Source organism: Teleopsis dalmanni, chromosome X, assembly GCF_002237135.1.
Source record: "Teleopsis dalmanni isolate 2A chromosome X, ASM223713v2, whole genome shotgun sequence".
In the NCBI taxonomy this organism is placed as follows: domain Eukaryota; kingdom Metazoa; phylum Arthropoda; class Insecta; order Diptera; family Diopsidae; genus Teleopsis; species Teleopsis dalmanni.
This window is the reverse complement of record NC_051848.1, coordinates 52,961,255-52,971,460: the sequence shown is the minus strand read 5'-3', so window position 1 is coordinate 52,971,460 and position 10,206 is coordinate 52,961,255. Positions and strand designations below refer to the sequence as shown.

The window sequence follows — 10,206 nt, the reverse complement described above, 5'->3', positions numbered from 1 at the left end:
ATATATTATTTCATATGATAAAATTATGTTTTCACATAAAAGATATATCTATTCATATAATAGATATATATTTTCAAATAATAAAAAAAATGTTTCACATAAAAGATATATCCATATACATAACAGATATACCTATATACATAATAGAAATATTTTTTTACTAGTAAATATTTTTCACATAAAAGATATATCTATAAGCGCACAATAGATTTTTTAAGTTGAGTTTATAAATAGCCTATTATTTAATTATAATATATCGATATACATGATAGATATATCTGTATACATAATAGATATATCTGTATACATAATAGATATATCTGTATACATAATAGATATATCTGTATACATAATAGAAATATTTTTTCACATAAGAGATACATGTTTTTAATTAACAAAAATATTTTTTCATATAAAAGAAATTTTTTTCAAATAATAGAAATATTTATACATAAATAACATATCTATATTTTTTCACATAATATATATATATTTTATATAAATATCTATTTACATAATAGATATATCTATATACAAAATATATATATTTTTTCACATAAGAGGTGTCTTTTTTTAAATAAAAATATATTTTACATCTATATGCATAATACATATATTTATATATATAATATATATATTTTTTCACATAATATAGTGATTGTAATAATTAATGAAAAAAACTATATACATAAATTTAAAAAAAAAAAAAGAAAGTTGTTCATAAGTATAGAGATGCTGCAAAGACTATGTCTCGTTTCAAAAGTTTGACACCATCTGAAAATTTGTTTTCTAATTCTGTATTGCCAATAGTTTTAGCAGCTTGATTCATTTGCCTTAACAGCTCCTCTAAGCGGCGCATGCAACGTATAATGGAACCTTCAAAAACGTCTGTCTGTTTACATATTGACGCAAATGCGGCGCCTTTACACCAATTATATATAACATCCATTAGCGTTGGCTTAAATTTCTCCAAATATTCATCTTCGTCAAGTGGTAATTTACATTCCCTTGATATTTTCGCAATTCGACGTGCTAAATCTTGCATAATGCGTAAAGGTTCTGCTAATTCCATAGTCAGCTTAGGTGTTTCTGATGATTTTTCATCGCAAACAAAACACGATAGCATCGCTGCGATTTGAAAACTTGTTAAATCATTGAAAACGCCATTAAACATCAATTCTGTTAGTAAAAGCTCATCTGCAGCGCTTAGCTCACAAGCAACGCGTCCTTTGAATTCAATGACATCGGATGATGTCGCATATTCTAACCGACGAAGAACACGTTTTCGATAATTAAGTTCGTCCATTTGTAATAGACTACGTGCATCCTTAATTTTGTCCCTTAATGCTTGTAATTCATCCTGTATATGTTGTTTCTTTAAATATAATGGATAAACATCAGCATCCGTTTCAGTTGTATGTAAAGAATGTTTATAGAGCCGATCTTCATATACTTCTATCAATTCGACGATCTCATCGAACTCGCTCGATTTTATTTTCAAATCTTTTTTTGGATTAAGTTTAGGTATTCCCTTTGGGAAACGTTTCTTAATTTCACGCATTGTCATAACTACCGACAAACGGTGATCTGATTGGCGTAATTCATCCGGTACATATACACGTAATGACGATATAGACAGAATATCATCACTAGAAACATTTACTACTTCCATATTACCCTTTTCACCTTGTTGAAATGGTTTTGGGAATTCATCCTTTTCGGTACCTTCTGTCACATGTAAAAGTATTTGAAAGTGAAGCTTTTCATCAGATGTATCGGTTGGATTCCGCTTTTTCTCTTCTATTAAATTAACTACTACTCCCCAATCATACTCATATTTCGCGTTTTTGATTTGTAACAAACGACCACGATGCATGAAGGGCTTTAAATATTGAGGTTTTGTTAACCAACTTATATATTTCGTTTTTAAGTTCTCCAGTTTTGTCCGAATATTATGATACGTTATAACATTGCCTTCATTCGGTATTTTCATTTTAGCAAGTTCTTTCTGTTTATCTTTATATTTGTTAAATAAATTTGGTATATTTGTTTGATTCTGAAATTGACGAAATGATCTTTCTAACATGTACTCAGGATTGACTTCCTCTACACGTAATAAATTCAAAACCATATTGTAAGACAAGTGAAACTCTGATATTATAGCATCAGCTTCACCTTTTACTATACTTCGTCCAGTAGCTGGCGAAACTTCTTCATCAATCATTAATATAACAATTCCTTTATCATCAATACCACGGCGACCAGCGCGACCTGCCATCTGTATATATTCACCAGATGAGATCCACCTATAAAAAAATAAATAACTTGTTTTATATACGAACTTAAAATACATACATATAAATAATATTATAACCTACTCTTTATCATATATAGTCAATTAAAAATATATTAATTATATATTAAAAGTAAATAAGTTTTTCACACAAAATATACCTGAAATTTTGTCCATCAAATTTCCGAGGTGCGGAAAACACTACAGTACGCGCTGGCATATTTAACCCCATAGCAAAAGTCTCAGTAGCGAACAGGGCTTTGAGTAGACCCTCACCAAATAGAATCTCAACAATTTCTTTCAGAAGTGGTAGAAGACCTCCATGGTGTATGCCGATTCCTCGTAATAATAATGGTAAGATATTATTTATTTGTGGCAAATTTCGGTCACTTTCGTTCAAAACGCTAGTTGCATTATTAAACACTTCCATGATAAGTTTTTTTTCCGCCGCAATATTAAAATCGAGTTTGGCTAATTGCATTGCATAAGCTTCGCACTCACGCTTACTAAAGGAGAATATGATTACAGGCGCAAATTTGTTTTCCATGACCATTTTTAATATTTTGAAAATATTTGATTGTTCACCATTAACTCCTCTCATGCCACCTTTTCTACCCAGTTTATTAGATTTTGGTCCTTTACCTGTTATAAAGAAATGTGATAAAAACTTACAATTATAAAATTATTCATAAATACCTTTTTGCATCACCGCCATAGCAGTATTGAAATTCTCCTCTCGAAATACACCCTTTTCATCCACAATTTGATATATCCCATCACCACCAGCCGGGAATATGTAGTGTTGCAGAGGTGTTGGACGGTAGTCTGTATAAACAACATGGCATGGTTGTTTATGTAAATGCGTAACCCATTCGGCAAATTGACGGGCATTAGGTATTGTAGCAGATAAAAATACAAAATGTACATTATCCGGTAATAAAATCAAAGATTCTTCCCAAACCACACCACGCTCTTTATCTCTCATATAATGAATCTCATCAAATATGACCCAACCGACTTCTCGCATAACTTCACTTCCTCGATAAAGCATATTTCGTAGAATTTCCGTTGTCATAATTAGGCATGATGCACTCGGATTGATAGTAACATCACCTGTTATTATACCTACGTCACCAAATTCCAAAGTAAATTCACGGAATTTCTGATTAGAAAGTGCTTTAATAGGTGTCGTGTATATGACACGTTGTTTCATTAGCAATGACTTGGCAATTGCATATTCAGCGACCACTGTTTTGCCAGCTGAGGTGTGCGCCGAAACCAAAACACTTTGTCCATTTTCAATACACAGTATTGCGCGCTGTTGAAAGGCGTCCAAAACGAAACTATATTCTTTAGCTGGCGTTGTTGTGCTTTCCTCCAATTCAATATAAGGTTGATCTGTCAGAACTGCAACTTCATGTGTACAGGAGTCTGGTGCTTTTAATACTCTTATATTTATATTGTTTAGAAAAATATCTTTCGGTAAACCCGCAAGCATAATTTCTGTTTCTTCAAAATCCTGTTTACTTTCGCTCAAGTCGTTATTTCCAATATTTTTATCGTTTTTTATTTTATCGCTAGACTTGCACTCTAGAGAACTTTTTGTAGCAGTTTCGATAAATCCTCTAGCTGCTTTAACAGTATTATCCGCTTCTCTCACCGCTTTTTTATCCTTATGTTCTTTCACATTGGAAGTGACACTACAATAGAAAAATACTATTAATATTAAATTGACGTAAATGTTTCCTCTTGGAGATGTTTCTAGAAAAAAATCTTGCGAAAAAAAACTTTTACGGAAGATTTGCTATTATTTTGTAAAATCAAAATTTTTGGAACATTTTTGGAACATTGATAGTTTTGATGGATACAAATTAAAATCCTGCATTTCGGGGTATTTACTTTCTTCCATAACATTTTAAAATATGACTTCATAACACATATGATTTGGGGTCCAGGACCACAAAATGTCGGACACATAAATCATCAGTTTTCTCTTTCAGATCTCTTAGTTATTGAGCTGTTTTAAGCTTTGAGAATTTTGATGCTTAAGTATGATTGTATTCGAGTATTCCTTTAAACTTTATATGGAGTTTAACAACATTTTCTGTTGTTTTTTGTAGTTGCACAAAACAGCAATTAGACTAGCTTCAATATCTTCGAGCATTTCAAGCGTTCGATCCAAATCGTCAAGTTCGAGTATATTCGACCTGATCGGGCGAGCAACTCAATACTCAAAAATCTCAAAGCATTGCTATTTAGACCGTGTGCGAGTTGGAGTAAATTGAGGTAAAGTTAATTGAAATTTTCTAGTGATTTTTTGCACTGCACTTATGTAAATATTTATTTATTTATTGCACTTATTTATTATTTTTGGTTATAAGTTTTTAAATTTATTTATTTATTTATTAAACAACTTATTAACTTTTAACAATGGTAACACCTAATTTACCAAATTTTTATCTAATTTACTCTACTCGAAATTCGCTACCTTACCGGCATAATTTAGTATTTCCCTCAATTTACTCGAACTCGCACACGGCCTTAGTCATTTTGATGTTTTTAATATTTTTATTATGGAAATTTTGTTAGTGGTTTTAGTCCTGCATTCCGGTTATTATTGAAACTAAAACTGTTGTCTCGCACCATTTTTTTTTGGGGTCTTAAGCTTTTAAAGTTAAAATTAAGCTTATTCCAAATTCTGTCTCTGAACATCTTGTTTTTTTGATACAAGTTTTTCTATACAATTTTCTATACCCTGTGCAACACTCATATAAATATAATGGTTATTACTCTATATCTTATTGGATATGAGTAGATATATAATATACACAATAAAAAAAAGAAAAAAAATTTCAAATTTACCTTTCATTTTCATTTTTATAATTATAATTTCTGTTTCTTGATATATCCGTAAGCTTTGTGCTACCTGCTCTCTTTTCACGTGTTCTGTCACGTTTCTTTTTAATTTTATCATTTTGTGGGCTCAGTCCATCAATGGACTTTTCGGAAGGTCTACATATTTAAAATTTGTTTGTTAATTGGACTTGCCATATTTTATTTTAAAAAACGACGTAGACTGTATAGTAAAACATACAAAGGCTAACAAAAACCAAACAATTTTATGAAGACTCATTAGTGTTAATTAATGAAGTTCATTATCATATATCATATCATAGGCAAAGAGTTTCTGTGCTTTATTTTGATGGTCTTTAAAATTAAAATATATCCGTATAAAATATTTCCACATATGTATTTATAAAAATTTTGACTTAATATTATAGTTTACCTTTGCTTATCCACTTGTTGTTTAGTTGTCTTAACCTCCCTGGATTCTTGTTTCTCTTTGGTGGACCTGCAAATTGGAAATATTATTAAAATAATCCAAAAAATAGTTATTTATTATATATATTTATATCAATATAAATATAGTAGTCAGAGGAATGTACCTTTTTGGAGAATAAGTGGAATGGTTTTTTTTTGATTTGTGTCTGTAAGATAGAAATATATATATTTAATATATATATTAATATATTGTCAATAATAATTGCCTATCTTGACGCAATAGTAATAAGACACAATAATAAATTTAAAATAATATGGTATCAAAAACCTATACAAACACTGGACGATATATTGATTTCAACTCTCAATATCCTCATTATATAATTCCGTACACATCTCTGAATTTGATTAGACGTGTATTGAACCAATTCATGCGATCCAATTTTTCATAAGAAAAATATGAAAATTCTAATTGACATCCTGTTTCAAAATGTTTATCCCAAACGGACCATATATTCTCTTCTAAAACAAGGGAATATAGTGCGTAAAAACAACTGCGATCTCCAACTAAAAATTTATCTTCCAATGACATATATCCATAGGTTTTCGGAAAATTTCAGCAAATCCAAATGCTATAATGAAGATACACACACATTAGCTTTCAAAGCCATTAACACACTTAAAAACCATTTTTTTAACAATACAAAAACTTCCATGGATAAATTAGATGAGCACGATGTTCTCTACAAAATTTCATGTAGAGGTGACGGGTCTAACATATGCCAGCAGGTATTGTTGCTAGTCATAAATACGACATAAAGAGCACATAAAATCATTTAATGTGTTTCCTACAAAAAACTATATTGTCACTAAAAATGGCTGGTATTGTATTAAACCATAGTCCCAGAAATAGAACAGCACATCTAATTGTTTTTCTGATCTTAGAATTGTACAGTTGAACTGTAGAAGTTTTATATGGAAACTGTCTGAAATTGCAGCATTCATAACCGCATAGAACATAGCAGTTGTTGTAGTGCAAGAATCCAAGCTAATATCTAACTCCACTCTCACAGTTCTATCTGGATTTTTTTTTTTTTGGCTATAGGCCATAAGCATTCGATCTCACTGATATTAACTCCATTGCAATTTAGGTCGATATGGTTATGGTAGGAAACAATGGATCGACGAAAGCATCTGGTAGGGAGTGCTCTATTAGCCCTAGAATGTTCATCTGTGTGGTACGCAAAAAGCGAACACAGATTAAACTTTTTATGCATAACTATACCATCATCATTACAGCTATCTTACTCCATATATCTTCCTTTTTCTTTAGTGAATTTTTAAAACAAATTTTATAAAACTTATGTTATTATGCAATTCAGATAAATATATATATTTTATAAATATTTTATATTTGTTATCAAATATTCTTGCATGGCGGACTACATACTTTCAATGTATAACTGACCTACATCCTAATGCAAAGTAATAGCAAGTTCGGTTCAGATTTACATATAGCTGCCATATATATCACACGCTAGTCATGTAAATGTTTAAATAAATAAAGACTTTTTGCCATTATTTAATTCACATATATCTCAAATAGCAGCATAAAGCTTATATTTAAAAAATTTGTCGAAAAATAAATTCTCAATTTGAACATTTTTCACGAAAATCCACAACTCACTCAACACAATCATGCCGTATTGCTGCGCTCTATTCTTTATGTAAACAGAGTTTCAAATGGCGAGTTTTTTTTACTAAGATAGATTTTATGGCTCGTCGGTGTCCGCTGTGTTTGAATTGTTTACAAATATGAAGCAAAATGCAAAACTGTTTTAAATTTTCTTATTATACAAACACTTTCGTTTCAACGGTCATTTTTTAAACAAGACTGAATGCGTGTAATAATTCAATTTTTTAAATGAGATTACCTTTTATCATTAGTGTGTTGAACTTTAGGACCGGCTTCGTTTGATGCATCAGATCTATTAGATTTATATATTAATTAATTATTACATATAATTGTTTACAGCTATACTTGTCCAAGGATTTCCTCATTTCTACTGCAGAACGCGGTATTTTTGCTGAAGGCCTGAAAAAATGTTTACATTTTAAATTTTACATTACAAATATTTTAATAAACATGTTTGTATATTTCATAAGAAGCAAAAATAGGACTAAAAAGTACAATTATGACTTACACATCGTTATCCACCGGTTCTTGCGATTGATGCTTTGCACTTCGTATCTGCTCTCTGTTTACAAAACAAGAATTATTTTAGTAAATAATTTATATAGTTGTAAAAATAAGCAAAATTATGTGTTTCCAAATAAAAATTATTTATTTTTGTTTATACTTTTTATTATTAACGAACGAACGCTTTTATATACCTAACTCTCTTAAGCACTGATGGTTGTTCTTCTTCTTGTTCATCAAATGCACCAAATAAATCGTCTATACCATCCATTTTTTCAACTATATAATTAACACTACACCAAAAAATAACTTATATTAAAAATATAATTGCTATTAATATTCCCACGTTTTTGTTTTTTTATTTACTATGATAGCTTTGTTTTTTAGCTGTCATTTATTTCGAACATATTATAGGTTAAGAACTTTATAAATTGTTTGTATTTAAGGCAAGTTTGTTGGCGAAAAAAATTCAAAATTAAAAAATTCTTTTGATAAATAAGTTGAGACCGTAATTGGGACATTTTTAGATATAATTTGTTTTTTTAAAACTATTTGAAGCACGTTCATTTTAAAATTTTTTTATTAAGCAAAAGAAATATTCAAAGTTAAAATAATGTGTTAGCATACAGTTTGTTTTTACAAAACTATTCCAAATAACAACCTTTTCAATGTAAAAGCTTTTTATACAGCAATTGACAACAATCAAGCACTCGAGTATTTTAAAATTATTTATAAAAAAGTGTTTGTCGCATACTTTTATGTTGCTTTATAGAAATATTGAAAGTATATTAGCTCGAGCGTGATATGTGATATCATACTTAATGGTCAATGTTAGCTTATAGCTTCTGTTATAATGAAACAGAATCTTTAATAAAATCATCCTGAAGTTGGTTTAAATATTTAATTCTAATTTATGTATTAGAAACAATAAATAAATATGCCATGGGTTTATCTTATAAAAACAGTAATTATATCGTGCAAAACAAATCGTTTGGTTCCATTTTATGAAATAAAAAATTAAAAAATTACGTTACAACATGGCTAGGATGAAATAGATTATATACATAACGCTAAAAGAACCGATACAGATTGATATAGTAACTTTATTAACTTTATGCATTTATAATGTTTATATATTTTATTCAAATTAAAATTAATCACTGATTAAAATATTATTGAATTTGTATTTGTAAACCAAATAATTTATATAAGAAAATAGTAAAATTACTGAAACTTTATAAATTTTAGTCAAGCGGCGCCTAAGTTAGGCTGCGGTTACATTGCATGCGAATTTTGTCTTGTGTGTTCGTACGAACAAATCAAATGTATATTATAATTTATGAGTGGTTACAGTTGCTAAGAACTATTTGCGCGACGTCTTATCTTTATCATGCGAATATTTGATCAAACAAAACATTTTGTTTGAAATTCATGCGTTCGTTTGAGAAGTGTGTGTTATTTTCACATAATTTTAAGTTTATAAATGGAAATAAATGTGAAAAAATACACTGGTTTTAGGAAATGGTTTGCAATTTGTTCATTTCTTTGTTTAAGGAATAGACAAACTCTACATTTTTATAACTTGAAGAATAAAAATCATGCTCCCAAATTTATCTTTTATTATTTGAAATTATAAAATAACTTGATAACGAGTTTTTCGTTAAATATGTTTCAACTTCACTATACATTTTGTGCTCAAAACAGACAAAACACAATTGTCAATCGCAAACATCGCAATATACGATGTTTTCGCATGAGAAGACATATGTACGAACATGCAAGACAAACTTTGCATGCAATGTAACCACAACCATATGCATACAAACAAAGTTCACGTATTCGTAAGCTAACGATTTAAGCCGACGCAGTATACGAACGACTGAGGAGGACAAATTAAAATGGCCGCCTAAATTTTATATCAAATTTGTGCGACCATTTTGATTTAGCAATATTTCTTTTGGATTAAATCTGTTCTAATTATATTTAGAATATTTTTATATTGTAATATGTTAACTTTTTCAGAGTACATATATTCCTTTGCTAAAGTTAATCTCAAAAATATTTGCCACAATGCTTAATTATAAATAATTATAATTTTACGCTAAATACTTTGCTGATAACTGGTAAATTTTAATTACCAGTTAATTAAAGAAACTACATACTTACAGAATTTGCAACAAAAAGTTTTTATATTATAACACAATAAAAAAAATTTTTCTTACAGGTTCGAATTGCCCGGCAAATTGTGTACTTGAATTACAGAACCGCACTTAAATCAATTTCGCGAATAAAACTAAAATAGAAAGTTATTTTCACTAGTTTCGTTTTTATTATATTCACGTTAAATTGCTGTATTGCAGAGTAAAATCTATCAAATATCGTTTAATTTTCATAAAACACTAAAACCCCACTATATATTGCCGTGAAACGT

At 29.2% G+C, this 10,206-nt stretch overlaps 1 protein-coding gene across 6 annotated transcripts; it reads right to left on the bottom strand.

The window, feature by feature from the left end:
* Nucleotides 1–662: 662 nt before the first annotated feature.
* LOC119687274 (exosome RNA helicase MTR4) lies at nt 663–10,146 on the bottom strand. Of its 6 annotated transcripts, XM_038101533.1 has the most exons (11): nt 7,970–8,129; nt 7,780–7,833; nt 7,617–7,670; nt 7,510–7,563; nt 5,740–5,781; nt 5,580–5,645; nt 5,156–5,305; nt 2,990–3,993; nt 2,455–2,935; nt 2,176–2,306; nt 663–2,106 (listed from the first exon to the last, which is right to left on the bottom strand). In XM_038101533.1, the coding sequence occupies exons 1-11, from the start codon at nt 8,044–8,046 to the stop codon at nt 719–721; spliced, it is 3,501 nt and encodes a 1,166-aa protein (XP_037957461.1). In that variant the 5' UTR covers nt 8,047–8,129; the 3' UTR covers nt 663–718. The 6 variants fall into 6 exon arrangements, with proteins under 6 accessions (XP_037957461.1, XP_037957459.1, XP_037957463.1 ...); XM_038101531.1 differs by having other exon boundaries at nt 663–2,306; XM_038101535.1 differs by lacking the exon at nt 7,970–8,129 and adding an exon at nt 9,998–10,146 and having other exon boundaries at nt 719–2,306.
* Nucleotides 10,147–10,206: the final 60 nt, after the last annotated feature.

Bases quoted from the DNA above. Each gene is read 5' to 3' on its own strand.
- LOC119687274 (XM_038101531.1), bottom strand. From the start codon at position 8,046: ATGGATGGTATAGACGATTTATTTGGTGCATTTGATGAACAAGAAGAA. The intron at 7,564-7,616 runs GTATAGCTGTAA...TAAATCTAATAG, and splicing joins ATGAGGAAATCCTTGGACAA to ATCTGATGCATCAAACGAAG. The intron at 5,646-5,739 runs GTACATTCCTCT...TCCAATTTGCAG, and splicing joins TCCACTTATTCTCCAAAAAG to GTCCACCAAAGAGAAACAAG.